General features: G+C 38.3%; 1 protein-coding gene across 1 annotated transcript; it reads left to right on the top strand.

The window, feature by feature from the left end:
- The first annotated feature begins 927 nt into the window (after positions 1-927).
- Positions 928-10,746, top strand: LOC137299176 (GDP-fucose protein O-fucosyltransferase 2-like). The gene is made up of 9 exons (XM_067831737.1): positions 928-1,121; positions 3,146-3,396; positions 4,086-4,216; positions 6,131-6,267; positions 7,073-7,139; positions 7,609-7,734; positions 9,177-9,360; positions 9,899-10,028; positions 10,478-10,746. The coding sequence occupies exons 1-9, from the start codon at positions 976-978 to the stop codon at positions 10,671-10,673; spliced, it is 1,368 nt and encodes a 455-aa protein (XP_067687838.1). The 5' UTR covers positions 928-975; the 3' UTR covers positions 10,674-10,746.
- Positions 10,747-16,560: the final 5,814 nt, after the last annotated feature.

The following is a 16,560-nucleotide window of genomic DNA, read 5'->3' as shown; positions in this document are numbered from 1 at the left end:
CATACATACATACATACATACATACACTCACTCTATGACCTGACCAATCAATAATTATTGTATTGAGAATATGTATTTGATAGTAGCATGTATGGCTAATTCTCATCTATGTCAATCCTTAAGCTTCAAGTACTGTATATTTTAATTCAGTGTGTTAATACAATGTATTTATTTTCACAGGCTCTGTTACGAGTTTGCCAATTAAAGCTGACATCCTCTGAAACCTGTTTGCCTTTGTGGTATATACAAAACCACACCGTTTACAATGGTATAATATAAAATGGCAAATTACATTAATCGATATGATTACGTAATATTGGACAGGCATATTCTTAAAATTTAACAGCTAAATCGATCTGTACAGAACATAAGAACAATTATCATGTAATACCCTCTTTTATATTTGTCGGGTCCAAATAAGATGTACATACGTCATTTGTGATGATTTTATTCACAGACAATTTGAAAATTTCGTCTCAGGACCTTACACACACGCGCACTCGTGCTCACGCACACACGAGAGTATGAAATTCCTTCACGCGAGTCTGTTTAGTCATATTCGTACAAATTCTAATTTGTCGAAACATGAATGCTATACAAACATTAAATGCAAATTTACCGAGTTTTTATGACAACACCGTAAAGCCTTTTCGATTCTTTGGTTCAATGTGAGTTTTTTTTTCTACTCCGTCAAACACATGTTTCAAATGGCGTGGCCATCACCTGGGCAAACCTGTATTGCTAAAGTAGGCCACTTCTTTAGAGCTTTGTTGTCAACACAACTAGTGGACTAGATCTCTTCACACACCTCCACAAGCTGTGGCAACTTTAACTAGTAGACGAATAAAAGCAGGCGACGCAACCGCAGAATCTTTTGATAGAAAGTTCACAAACCGGTTTGGTTACGGCTTAATAAGAGTTACCTCCCCATATTCACTCTCCTTTCCGCAATTCCAGCGTGGCAAACTCAAATGCATGATGGCTCATGTCAGGCTACAAATAATGTTGTTTGCCGTTTTGGCAACGGCATTGACAAGCGTCAGTTGTCACACCGATGATGAAGAGGACCTTCAGCCAGCATCAAGCCACAAGGTGGAATTTGGCGAGGCAAAGGCACCGAGGTGAGGCGCGAAACCAATGTGCTGGTATTTTCGTCATATGTAAACAAATCCCATTTTCAGTCACACGGACTTCAACTGCGAGGAATGTAATTCTTTTAGAACGTTTTCTATGTTGTTATTATTAGGTCGGTGACATTTACTTTTTTAAGAATTATGTCAGACTTTATGTTTCATGTGAAATATTTGAAAACATCTGTCAACATCAATCGATGCCACACCCCTTTTGCTCCGAGTCAGCACCGTTACTACGCTTCACAGCAGTGATGCCCATATGTCGGTGTAGATGCTGACTTTGCCCACGACACAGATTTGTTGTTATACAAGTCATATAATCGAAACCATTGAAATGTGTGTTCAATTATAAACAAAATAATTTTCTTTGAAAACAGCAGCGAAAGTTAAATATTCTGAGCAAGTCGAACTCAAAAATTTTAACATGTATCCCAGTGTTAGGGGTTTTTGATGGTATAAGACAAAAACGTAATTTTCATCTTTGATATCACTTTAAGTTTTGATTTTGCTAACCTTGAGTGATAAAGGTATATTCATCTATTTCACGAAAAAAGTATCATGTGTTTCCAACAAAAATAGTGTTTATAACATCTTATCGGCGAAAATACAGTCGCTTGTCACATCCGGGTATTTTTGTATGTGTTTTCGACGGTGAGCCATACTTTTCCCTCCGCACTGCGAGAGAGTGTTTTGATCGTGTGGCTTCCTGTTTCATACATAACCTGTCACTAGCAGACGAGTGATCTTGTTGAATTTTACTCGCTATTTTTTGTTATACGGGTAACTGATTTTGCATCTGAAGTGGCATTAACGATCGAGGGTAAATGATATTTTTGTTTATTTGCTCTTTACATAACTTAATTTCTTAATTTCAATTGTCAATAAAACGTCTCACGACAGGAACTGGGCATCCGCCCTACCGATGAAACTTCCTCGTCTAAATCACCAGAACGTCGACTTCTGCTCGCTTTGGGCTGAGATAGATCAGTCTGTAAATTATCTATCATCAAATTAACTGGAAGTCAAAAGTCGCAATTTTAAGCATAGGATAAATTAAATGCATGTATATATCAAATATAGGTTGTAGGAAATAAGCCTTTGTCAGGTAAATTAAAATTCGCTAACATATATGGTGACACAAGTATTGGGAGCGACCTTGTCATCCAGTGGACAGAGCATTAGCATGGAGAGTTGAAGATCAGGGTTTGATCCCAGTGTCCTTTAGGATCAATAGATATTAGAGATGGTACTTCTGGCATCATACAGTAGTTCAGACTAGGAAGGAAGGAAGGACAGGCAGACAGTAAAACTTCCTGCAAAGTTTTGTGACCTGTATATCCTAGGATAAAAACTAAAATGAAGAGGGCACTGAGTGAGCATACCCTTTTTCCCCCATTGTTAAGTTTATGATCTGGGTGTTACGCATGACTCTCAGTGCTCCTACATAGAAATATCATACTTTGTTGTATATTCACTGTAGAGGAGTTTATGGTGGTATAGCCACCATTGTTCATGTAATGTGTAAATGTTATTGAAGTCTACTTGCACCTGTGTAGAAGGTATGTTCATCTACACAGATGGTAATAAATCAGTATAGATGAGACATCCTTATATCATACTATTGTGGGTATTTTTTCTCTGCTCATGTTTTCTTGTAAATTTGGGACCACAGTTGGGTATAGTTTATGCAAATCATCATTTGTTTAAATGTTTACTAGTATGCTTGTGGTATATTTTCATTTGGTCTTTTCTGAATTTTCACAACTTGTTGCAATACAGTTACAAATTGCCTTTAGCATGCTCCACAAAACACCATGCCTTAAATGAAATGATAATTCTCTATACCCATACATAGTGTTGGTATTCCATTGGATTTTTTTCAGTTTCCAGGTATGTTTTTATGGAAGCAAAAAAAATACATTTGTGGTGATTTATTTGTTTGTGGCAATTTATTTGCATATTTTATGCAAATATGTAGTGTATCTGGAACTTTGAGGACATACCTGTTACAGGTATCTGTTATGGGAAGTGAACCCAGGAGAAGGATTCAACCTACGACGTGATGTGTATCTCCGCATGGCCAACCTGGTTGAGGCCCTCAATGAAGACTCACCCTGGATCCTGGTGTTGCCTCCTTGGGGACACCTCTACCACTGGGCCAACCGCCAAATTGACCAGTCACGCATCCCATGGTCACTTTTCTTTGATGTCCCAAGTCTCAGAAAATATGTACCTGTCATTGAGTTTGAGGACTTTCTGAAAGGTATTCCTGCAGTCTGTTTTTGCTGTTATGTAATATTACTGTTGTGAATTGATTACATTTTGAGGACATAGGAACAAGGTGCTACTGTTCACTGTACAGAGTTATGTCCCTTTGGCACGCCAGGAACATAAAATGTAGGGGTTGGTTTGAATTCTAGAAATGCCCTGATTATGTGTGTTTGTTTTTCAGCACCATTCCTGTACTCATGGGTTTTAGGAGAGTAGTGATTGTGTACAACTTGCTTCATTTGGTCTTAGCTCTAACACTAAACTGCCACATCCTGATGTAATTCTATTTCGTAAATTTAACGAAACTCATTCATTAAAAGAAATTATTTTGTTTTGCTTCATCAAACCAAAGATTTGACCAAAACAGTCTGATATTGTGTTTGCACAACCTTTACTATTAAAAGAGAGAATGTGGTAAAACTGAATGGAAATATTGTGCTTGCATCAGTTTTTAGTCTGAAAGAGGTTTCTAGTATTCTGGAAATTCAGTAAATGGGGCAAAATTGCATTTCTTATATTCTGAAAGATTGTGGTCATTTGGGTTATCTTGCCTTGATTCTCAGGACTGATGTTTGAACAAACAAACTTAACTTGCTTCTGTTGTTAAGTATGAAGAGTATTTGTATGCCAAGGCTGCATTTACACCAAGTATGTTCTCAATTGATGCACCTGTATGTGCAGTCCTTCCCAAGCCGTGGCTGGTGGATGAGGTGTACTATCTCCAGTACTATAAGGAGGGCTGGGGCGGGGAGTGGAAGGAGAAAATGGACAAGCGCGAGTGCCACACTATGGAGTACAGGAAGTACACCTGGGTGAGTGCTGCAATAGGAGACAAGAACAATACAAATCAGGGTTGCACTGTGAGCTTGGAGCTGGTAGGGCATCCTAATTATTGAAGTGTGTCTCATCACCTGACCTCGTTCCGATTCCCATCATGTGTACAATGTGTGAAGCCCATTTCTAGTGTCCCTCACCATGATATTTTTGGAATATTACTAAAAGTGTGACCTAAAATTATGTTCATTCTGAGCATTATTAAAATTTCAGTGTTGTATGTAATAAAACAAATGGGGCAGTGCGGTGCCTGTTAAGTGTTTTTCAGGGTTGATTACTCATGTGAGAGCAATGCTTGAAGCCCATTTCTGGTGTTCCCAAGCCATGATAGTGCTGGAATGGTTGGGTAGGTTTAATGGGAATTTAACTTTTCTTTTGAACTGCTCTTAAATAGATAAGAAGTATGTATGTAGTCAAACGTTTCTGTTGTGTTGAAGTTGTGTCAGGATCTACATACATACCTTGAGTTATCTGAGGATTGACACAGCTGCAGCATGATAGCTGAATAATGATTACTCATGGGCCAAGTTTTTACTTTGAGTTTTGTTTTACGCTGCTTTTTGCAATATTCCCACAACCTCACAGCAGGGGATACCAGAAATGGGGTTCACATATTGTACCCATGTGGGGAATTAAACCTGGATCTTCAGTGTGATAAGTGAACGCTTTAACCACTAGGCTACCCCACCATCAGTTTATGTTGGGACACCAGAGTTTTTGACTGTACAGGTATATTTCATGAAACAAAATTATGAAAATGTGTACCAGAAAAATGTTGCCAGGTTTCCTGGTCTTCTGAACTAACAAATTGCCAGCAGCTGTTACTCTATCAGGATGATTATTGACAAGCAGGAATTGACGGCGATGATTTATGTGTTGCCTGGTGGGGATTCTTTAAAGCTGGGCGTGTTATAATGTGGAACATTAGATTTAGATGCTGTTAATGTGTATGGATTCTTTTATATTGAATTAGAATGTCAATAATATGTTATGAGAGCATATTTTGCAAGAGATGATATCATGTTTTCCTTTCCTTGTGTAAGTCAGTAGTTTGTCAGGTATGGTGGTTCTATATCATACATGGCTGTACTGGACAAACATTTATACCTGGGATGAAACCTGGACTCTGCTTTGCAGGGAAATGATATTCTTTCTTCCATTGTTATTTTTGTGTTATTTGCCTTCTCATATTTGAAACTTTCTTTGTCTTAAAATGCTAACACTTTTGACCTAAAATGTCCAGCAAATTCGCCGTGTGTGCGTGCCGAAAATCCTCATTTTGTGTGTATGCGTGTGCATGTGTGTGTGCGCCCAAAATCATGTGTGTGTGTCCTTAACACCATGTGTATGTCCCCCAAATCCTGTGTGTGTCCGTGTGTATGCGTGTGTGTGTGTGTGTCTGTGTGTCTGTCTGTCCCTCAAATCTTTAGTAAGAAGATGTCTCATAACTTTCTTTGTAGCATTTGTGCCTCCTATACTGTAACACAGGAAGTGAGAATGCTACGAGAAAAGTAACGAGACATTAGACTTAAGAGAGTTTTGTGAAGGGTGCAATTGTACAAAGAGATCTTAGCGCTAAGGTGACCGTAACTCCCATACCTTAACATAGAATTAAGGTTTTAGGGCTAAGATGACCGTATCTCCCATACCTTAACATAGACTTAAGGTATTAGCGCTAAGGTGGCCGTGACTCCCATACCTTAACACAGACTTAAGGTATTAGTGCTAAGGTGACCGTGACTCCCATACCTTAACATAGACTTAAGGTCTTAGCGCTAAGGTTACTTTGTACAACACAACCACTGGGCCACTGCATTGGTGCTCACAGAAAGGACACAGTATGATTAATGTCTTTTTCAAGTAATTCTTTGAAAACTGTTATCATTTCCCAGAATGAGGAGACGGGAGTGTGGGATGGCTGGTTCTTCAACTATGGGGATCAAGTCCACGCTAAGGCATTCCAGTGCATGTCAATACAGGGAATGGCCAGTTTCCTGAAACCCTTCTTGCTACACAACACTACTGGCATGTAAGTGTCATGTTTATTGCCTTGCATATATGAAAAGTGTGAAGATCCGGTTTAGAATTGATCTTCAGTAACCCATGCTTGTTGTAAGAGGCAACTAACATGCTCGCTGACTTTGTTGACAAATCAAAGCTCGTGCTGTTGATCACTGGATTGTCTGGTCCCGACTTGATTATTATACATCACCTTTTACAACAAACATGAAGATTATTTCTAACCTTTATCTTCACGGTTATGTAGAGGATAGACATAAATGGATGTAGATGTAAAGATGTAAAGGGGGATAGACTATCATTTAGTAATTGAGTAAAAATTGCTCTTATGTTGAAATAGTATATTCAAACGGTTTTCAAGTGTTCAAGCTCCTCATAACAATGGAATTCTGACTTTTCCAACATGGGTGTTTACACTCATTATGAAAATGGACATTGCATCTCACAGACCATGTACTGCTAACATGATATGTTTAAGGTAAAGATGCTATTAGTTAGATTTTTTGCGCTTGTTGACGTAATGACAGTAACAAATTATCCTGATGTGTCCATAAACCCCTAATACACAACAAACAAAATAGCAGTAATGCAGTGTAATGGAAAATATACTGAACATCTTTAGAAACGCAACTGTTTTTTTTAACTTTCAACTTTTTTCACAACTTGCATTTCTTTTGCTGTTCTGTTCAGTATATGACTTTCCTTGGCCTCTAATTCTTGTTAGTGTGATGTGGAGGGCTGTCTATGAACCCCAAGACCCATGTAATGCTGAGGGATGATCGTACGATAGCACATGTGACAATTTGTTGTTGCAGGTCAGTCATGGTTGACAGAGCGGAGACAGTGATGCATGACCGTTTTGGAGACATCAAGTATTGGACAGTAAGTAGGTGAACAGGGAGTATGTACCAGGAACCACTAGAACTATCCTCCAGGCCTTTTGTCTCAAGAGGCAACTAGGGGTATAGGGTGATCAGGCTCCTTCACTTGGTAGACACGTGGCTGGAGTATTGCACTGTGTGGTGCTCAACAATAACCAAACTAAACCAACCCTTCATATCTTTGTGCCTCAGACTTTGGAAGTGAATTATTGCAGAAATGTAATGGCTACTTTGTTAGCCATAAACAGTCTGCTCTCACCAGCACAGCACAGGTGACAAACAGAGCGTAAACACTCAACAGAGCAGTGCATCCAAATGGAAATCATGGGAAAAAGTTATCAGGTCTTAGTTTTACAATGTTCAGTCTTTCGTTGAAATTATTTCATGTTACACCTTTCCTGCTTACTAATAATTCTCATCACTATTTATTGTATAAGGTTATTCTGTTTCTGTTTCCATGGTAACTTCAGGCCAGGAGGAGTATGGTATTTGCTAAACATCTGAAGAAAATTGGGGATGATTTCCGGTCCAAGTATCTCGACTCAACAGACATAGCAGACAAAACTGTGTTAAATGAAGATTGGACAAAAAACAAGGTAATATGTCAAGATTAACTTAAATATTGAACATGCTTCCTTTGTCATATTCATAAACATTTTGGCATGGTTTAGCTCACAAGATGATGCAGGTTGGTGTGTTGTTTTGTGTTCCTTGAGTAGACCTTGAAGGTTCAGGTAAGAATATTGTAAACCATGTTTGTTGTAAGAGGCGACTACCTTGATCAGGTGGTCAGGCTTGCTGACTTGGATGACACGTGCCATCGCATCCCAGTTGCACAGACTGATGCTCATGCTGTTGTTCCCTGGATTGTCTGGTCCAGACTCGATTATTTACAGCCCGCTGGAATATTGCTGGAATATTTCTGAGTGTGGCTGAAAAATAAACTGACTCACTCCTTCAATAAGTGATCAGGTGATTAGGGGTGCAAGTCCCAGAATTACACCAATCATGATCCTTTGTGGACAATGATTTGATTTTTTTAAACAAACAGGTAAAGCTGTTTCTTTCATTTGGTATTATGCCCAGTTGTAAACTGACATACTGTCATATCACTAAAATATTGTAGACTGTGTAAGGTACAGTAAACTTCCATGATAAATACTGATCACAAGATAGAGAAAAACCTATTGCTTTTCACTATACTGTGAAGAATAAACTGTAGTCAGTTAAAAAATCATCTGTTCTTAAACTTTTTTGAGTAGTGTATCGGGATGAAGACTGGAATTTCCAGAGTATAGAGGTGGCACTGAAAGGGACGGTTTGAAAAAGTGTGGCTCCCATCGTGATACTACTGGGATATTGCTGATCTTACTTCATGCAACAGATATAAGCCTGAAGTGTGCTTCTCACCACATATTAAATCATTTCTTGTTTTCCCAGAATAACCGCATTTGAGGTTTTTTGTTTTATAAGTAAGACCTCTTCCCAGGTTTTACTTTTTGTAATTGTCTTTTCCTAAATCTATATATGACCATCAACATTCAAATGAAATCAATTGAAAAATATTGTCCATGATTAAGTTCAAAGTGCAAATGTTTTCCTAAGAAGGTTTGGAACTGCAGTTCTCAGATTTGTAGACAGATGCTCTACTACACAGCCACCGGGCTGACAAAGGAAGTGGTGTTGAATTATGTATTTATGGCTACTGTCATTAAATTGATTTTACTCGAACTTCAGTTATTGTTATGTAGCTTCATTAAATGATCATTGACTTTGTAATTATGCATCATTGACGGTATATATGTTAGAGAAAAAACTTCTCCTCAGTTTTAGCAGACAATGTAAAACCATCAGGGTCGGGAGATTATTCCTCCCCCTTCGGTGTTTCCATACCTGATACATACACATGACATGTACAAAAGTGATAACTCCCTTACCTCCCCAGAGCAAAGTGGGTGACCCCCATTTAAAGTCATCATCATTCTTCTAGCTGTAAATTATCAACAATCCTTCAACTGGAAATTTTTTTCTTTTGCAGAGGAAAAAGGGCCAAGCCAAGGGAGGGCCATATATTGGGGTTCACTTACGTCGGGCTGACTTTGCGATCTCCAGGAAAAAAGACACACCAACCCTTGCAGCTGCTGCTGAGAAAATTATTGAACTCCTGAAGAAGTATGACCTGAAAAAGGTTTTCATTTCAACAGATGCTCGTGAAGAGTGGGGTAAGGTTTCCTGGTGATTTTTTCACATTATCATTCTTTAACAATTAAAACTAAAGTGACTTTAGTCATCAGAATCTTGTCTTTTGTGAAAGTTTCATTACAGCTGTTGCATGACATGCAGTATTCTTCTTTAACGTATGTGTGGTTGATCTTAATGATCTGTTGTGCAGAGTTCTCTCCCTTGTGCCCGGCTACACTTGTCATGGATTCTCTTTCAGTATATTTCTCATTTTGATCCTTTCTTGGCAGTGAACCCATGTTTGTAGAGTGCTGCATGTTCAAAATCTGTGACTTACGTTACTGTGGATGTTAGTACGTGTCTGCTTTTAGCAGAGATTTCTTGTGATTATGAAGAATTTGCCATCAAACATGTCATATTTCTTATTAACTTGTATTGAGTTTATTGCCAGAATTAATACAGATTGTTTTCATGTTTGACAGTGTGTTGATTACAGGAATTTAATGTCATAAGATAAAAACTTTGACTGACATGGATTCTAAGAGAAGAATATGTTTGTTAAAATGTTCTTACTTCCAGAGTTTGAGGAGGTAAAGAATCTCCTGTCTGGCTATGAGGTCTATCGGTTCCGACCATCGCAGGAGATTCTGGAGGAATATATGGATGGAGGTGTGGCCATCATTGACCAGTGGATATGTGCACATGCAAGGTATGGCGAGATGGAGTTGATTCTCACTTACTCCTGTTACTGTATGAATGGAAGAAATAAAAGATCCCAAGGGCAGGTTATGAGATACAGGCTTCAAACTGGTAACTGAAATTCTAAGAAGAATATTGGTTATACTGTTCCTTTGGTCATGAGTTGTACTGGTACCATTTTTTGACTCCCATCATTTTAACCCCTTGGTCAAGGAAGAGTATATTTTGTATGTATACTTGGGGCAGATGGGCTGACCTCCTTGAAACAGTTATGCTGACCTCCATGAAACAATCATGTCATCCTCCTTGAAATAGTTGTGTCAACCTCCTTGAAAGAGTTGTCTTGATCCTCGATAGAGCTGCATAAAACCTCTCATTGTTTCATGATGCTGTTTTTCGTAGGTATGTTTACTACTTTTGACTTATCTTCAGTCTGATGAGCTATGGTTGTTTGTGCAGGTACTTCATTGGCACCAGGGAGTCAACGTTCTCCTTCCGTATCCAAGATGAACGGGAAATCATGGGATTTGACCCTGACATGACCTTCAATAGCTTCTGTGGTCAAGGTCGCGAGGAAGGAGAGGAGAAACAAGAACATGATGAATATGAGGAAAATTTTTGTCGTCAGCCTTCACGATGGGAGATTGTGTACTGACCAGTGACTTGACCGTCTCCTTGGAGATAGAGAACTGAGTGTAATGACCCATCATCACAATCATTGTCGATAATTGCAGTATATGTTCTGATAAATCTCCACTAGTTTCCTGGATGTGTACTTGGCTTGACTGGATAATTGTATTACCTGGCTATGCCTTTTCACAGTAGCCAATCAAATAAGATGTTACAAACATGCTTGCCAGTTCAAGTCAGATTTCTTACCACTTTCAGGGTACTTTTGCAGCAGTGTTAACTATGGTGCCAAGTTTAATTGTTTGGATGAATGAAATGAAAGTGAGTTATGACAGAAGCCTTGTGATTGGTGCACTCAACTTCTCAGTGTCAACACCTGATTGGGTAAAAAGCCAGCAAAAGGTGATTATTGAGGATGTGTCATGATGGGAGGTAGTGAACTGATGATGGGTAGAAGGAAACTGGCAAGTCACATATACATACATTGTAGGGTCAGTGTGAATGGAGGAAATGAAGGACATTGGGGCATGGGGAGAGAATGAAAAAAATTACAGCTCTATTTTTATGTATAAAAATTATGATTTTAAAAGTGATTCAACAACCAAGTGGAAGGTGGAGCACAAACATTAAGAACAAAATACAGGTAATAAGGGGAGTGTCATGGAGAATAGTACATGGCATTGAGTGGGGTGGGCTGGGAGGGTACACAGGGCTTCAAAATGTGATGCAGTCCTGAGACCAGATCCATCTAGAATTATTTTCCTTATTTACCAACGTACATTTCCCAAAATACTAGCAGCTTTTTGCTGATAGTTTAGCATGGACACCTGGTGTTACCATAGCCATGCTTTTCATATAATCACATGTTCTTCATTTGATTTTCAGGAAGTAGTGGCATCTGTGGAGACTTAACAATGTAGATAGAACAAGAATATATTTGAAATGACTGAATATTGTGATAATATAACTGAAAAACCTGCAGACTGTTTTTTAGACCTCGTCTTGCCTCAGGCCTCAGGTATAAGTTGCATGTATCTGTCATTGTTTTGAAAAGTATGATTGTTAGGTAATTACAATTTGCATTAATTCCATTGTTTAATGTTATTCATTGAGCATTCATTTCATAACACTGGAAGCACTGTCATCCTTTTGAGCATCACAGTGTTTTGTTTTAAGACTTCACGTTTCCTCAGTTGTACAGAATCATATTTATACGAAAAGTGCTGTCCTATTGTTTCACTGGAGAAAATGGAAGTAGACATTTTTCTGATTTTGTCAGCTTTTGATCTTTATTCTTCATATCATTACGGAACTGGGACAATTCTTTGAGGACATGTTCACTGTCTAAAATTGTCACTTTAGTAGAAAAAAGAGATCCATGACTCAACATGCAATATGAAGCTGCCCATAGAGTGGCTGTTACATGAATGAATTGAAAGTAACATTCAGTTTATGTATGGGATGGAGGGGTAGCCTAGTGGATAGTGGATAGTGAAATATGATGTGTGGAGCCCATCTCTGGTGTCCTCCACCATGATATTGCTGAATCAGTGTAAAGCCTCATACACTCTTGTTTTGTATGCAGGGTAAGTCAGAGCTAGAATGCCTTCGGGATGTCATCTCTGAGTCTGATAGAATGTTTGTATTTTCTATTTGAGGATCTGGACACCAAATGGTGACTCGGGTCTTCATTTAAGGCCTTTATATGTGAAATTAGATATAGATATAGCTTGTGTGGATGTCCTAACCTAGTATACATGTATTTACATACAGGGATTGTTGGATACAACAGGTCTGCAGACACAAATACTGCTCCCAGGACATGACTTCTTGGATTGGTTGGTCATGCTCAGTGATTCCAGTGATTTGGGAGAAACTTACCGAGGAGTGGATCGTGGCTAAAAATGTTTCCTGGATTGTCTAGTCCAGACATGACATTTCGTAACGACCTCGAATCAGTATTTTTAATCTTGACACATTAAAATATAGGTGTATATCCACAACAATATAATATCAGTGCCTGTATGAGTTTCTAATATTGTGTTTGTTTAAAAATACAGAAATCCAGTAAGTTGATATGAAAGCTTTAATCTTATGTCTTGCTTACTTTTCTCCAGTGGAGGCTCTGATATTTACTCAGAATTTAACTTGGTCATAGTTGGATGTGATGTGTATCATTTATAACAGAGTGTCTGTAATCGTCGTAAACTCCCTGGCAGGTGTACCACTAACCTGTAAGAACGTCCTGACACGGCTCTGACGACCTGGAAAATATTTTCGTGAAATTGTCTCATAGGCAAGCCGACCCCCCACTACATACTGCTTTATTTGGTCCGACATTTAGGCTTATCTACGGCAATATACGGTAATTGGGTAATATTTTAATAATGTATGTGGTATAGGAAGTGTACAACTGCAAACATACATGACTACATTTGCCTTTAACATCAACTAAGCAGAAAGCTAATATGTTAGAGTGCTGAAAATGACAAATCACAACCTTTGTTTTGCTTTGTATTGGTTCAGATGTACATTTCAATTGTTAACTTATGAATGTGGTTGATGTTTACAGTACCTAGGAGGAAAAAATAATCTCATTCAGTAAGTATCTTATCTGAGAATATATCTATCACATATCTGCAGGTTTTGAAATGTCAATGTGAACGAATCACTGTCCCTTGAGAGTTAGAAACAGGCATAGAGAATTTTCTGTTTACTATTAACAACACCCAAGAATTTGTTTGTTGTTGATGTGTGGCTTGTAGAAGTAGTTGTCACAACACACACCTACAGTTTTGACGTAGGGGCGGTCGAGTAGCTTTATGGTTAAAGTGTTTGCTTGTCACACCAGGGTTCCATTCCCTAAATATGTTGCCCTTTTCTTGTTCTCCCATCATGATATGGCTGGAATATTGTTTAAAGCGACAGAAAACCATGCTCACTTACACAGGCCATATAAGGTGACTATGTTTGTTGAGGGAGGCGACTAACGGGATCGGGTGGTCAGGCTCGCTGACTTGGTTGACACATGTCATCGGTTCCCAATTGTGCAGATCGATGCTCATGTTGTTGATCACTGGATTGTCTGGTCCAGACTCAATTATTTACAGATCGCTGCCAAATAGCTGGAATATTGCTGAGTTTGGCGTGAAACTAAACTCACTCACTCACTTGATTGTTCTGAACTTGATTGTTTACAGACAGCTGTCATATTACTGGAATATTGCTGACAGTAGTTACACATACACACACAAACTTATTATGGTAAGAGTGAGTGAGTGAGTGAGTGAGTGGGTGGGTGGGTGGGTGAGTGAGTGAGTGAGTGAGTGAGTGAGTGAGTTGGTTGGGGTTTACATCACTTTTAGCAATATTGCATCAATATCACAGCACGGGAAATCAGAAATGGGCTTCACACAATGTACCTGTGTGGGGAATCAAACCCTGGTCTATCACCTGACAAGCTAAGACTTTAACCACCAGGCTACCCTACTGCCCCTATTAGGGTAAGATTATTTTTGGTGGAATAGATTGAATTTCATTGATATTGTTCTGATCCCTTTTCCTTGCATAATCCAAACATTTTTGTTTAATTTATACTTTGTCCGGTGATGAGCCAGAGGTAGAGTTTGTGTTCTTCGTTTTATATGGACAGTGATGTAAGAAGTGTAAACTGCTAATAGAGACACTGCCATTATACTTCATTTTCTTGAAATTTTTGTGTTTTAAGTCATTTATGGAGAAGAAAGTCATGTATTTTTTCTACTAGTGACAAGTATTATTTAGCTGAGGAAGTCATGTCAGGTATGCCACTCAAAAGATCAAGTGGATACTTCTGTATTGCAGTTTGGTTAATCATATTTTTCACATAAACTGCATTCACTATTTAATGCTCTCGTTGGGTCTGCTACGAAGTGTTTGATTTTTCTCTTTGGTGCAAAACTTGGTATTTTTAACTGCTCAAACCATGCAGTCTGTAATACATATTATATGAATACATATTAGGTATGCTTTGCAATCTCTATCTATATGTATACCCAGGAAGATCCGGGTTAGAATTGATCTTCAGAAACATTTGCTTGACATAAGAAGCAAGTAATGGAATCTGATGGTCAGGGTCACTGATTTGGTTGACACATCATCGTATTCCAGTTGTGTAGATCGATGCTCATGCTGTTGATCACTGGATTGTTTGGTCCAGAATCCTCTACAGACTGTTGCCATGTAGCTGGAATATTGCAGAGTACGGCATAAAACTAAACTCACTTTGAGTATGTACCATGAATTCAATATATTTTGGATTTGATGGAATATATTTTAGTGTCATCATTGTCTTTTTTAGTGTCATTTTCCATTGCATTGTAAGATAACAAATTATGTATAAATTTCATTTAAAATAATATATGGACTGAAATATTTTCATATGGGAAGAAATTTTGTTTAATCAAAATATTTAATCACATGTATGTATGGCAGTGTTGTAATGCCAAAATCTTTATGTCAATATGATTTAACTGTGAACATGACTTAGGCAGAGGGTGATATGCATGTAACATGTAACCTCATGAAACTCAGGAGCATACTAAACAAAACAAGTTAGGGTACACAGCAAGAGAGCAAGAAAAAATGATTCCCAACTTTTTTTTGTTCGGTTAATGTATCTACTATTTTATCAAAAGAACAACACAAGGTGACAGGTATATAGTATGCTGTTATATTTGAAGGACAATGCTAGGTGTCAGGTATATAGTATTCCATTAGTTATATGCAGTGTATGAGCAGAAAGATTTCAAAATCGAGCTTGTATGAAAAACTATGCATTAGAATGATACAAAATTCTATTTTTATACTTAAATTGTTTTGATTCTTGCAGGTTTCATTGATTGCAGTTGATCACAACTGTGTTTAAATGCAATAAACTTTTAGATGTTCCTTTGTGTTAGGAGTTATCTTATAGCATCACAGAAGAGTAATTGATGGACTTCAACAGATGTGCACTTAAGTGTCAGTCATCCTTAACCTGTCCTTAGGTAAACCATACCTGGTAGAAAAGCCTTGGCATATCTTGCATATCATGCATGTCTGTGCTACAATTACATGGTAACCGTGGAAACACACCAAATGACACTTTCAAACCTAGTGATATTGGTGTTGGAAAACCAGAGATTCCAAGCTGTCTAACAATTGCAAACACATCTTGCTATACTTCAGTGGACGTGTTTCAGTTTTTAACTCCAGAAAACACTGATCCAGTGATAATGATCAATTCATTTCTGTGTGTGCAAGTGACAAGCCATAAATGTCTCACACTTAGCTGTAGGAACATTTTAAGAATATGTTTTAATTGGATTTGTAGTGTAAATACATTGGCCAGCCTTCAAGTGCGTGGTTTCTTTCAAGAGCGATAACTCCGTTAGTATATCCTTTTTCATTAGTTTGTGAAGAGTTACCCCCTCTTGTTTACTTGCTAGCAGACGATATTTTCAGTGATCCTCAAAATGGATAATTTAGAGAAGAGGTTGATTTTATAACAAGGGCATCCGATCCGCTAAAGTGATTTCAATTACAACAGACATCCCTTTGCCCACAGTTGATCGTGTTGAAAAAGATTCCAAATGGAGATGGCGCTGAGCACCAGGGAGGCGCAGGTGACAGGAGGCGGCTCTGGGAGTTTGAAGTTTTAAACTTGAAGGAGTTTTAAAAACGTAAGGCTGGATATGATTAATAGAGTAACTGTGGCTGTCTGTAAGGAGACAATTAGAACTGAGCTGCATGCAGTGGGTAGGTAGAAAAGTCGGGGAATTCCATCACCAATCAGGAAACCTGAACAAAAGGAGCACGGGTTGAACTGGTGCTTACAACATAGAAATTTTAACTGAGACAATGTGATTTTCTCTGTACAGTGTGGTTGTTTC

This window comes from Haliotis asinina, chromosome 10 (genome assembly GCF_037392515.1).
Source record: "Haliotis asinina isolate JCU_RB_2024 chromosome 10, JCU_Hal_asi_v2, whole genome shotgun sequence".
Classification (NCBI taxonomy): domain Eukaryota; kingdom Metazoa; phylum Mollusca; class Gastropoda; order Lepetellida; family Haliotidae; genus Haliotis; species Haliotis asinina.
Note: the sequence above shows the minus strand (reverse complement) of the source record. Positions and strands in the feature narration are given on the sequence as shown.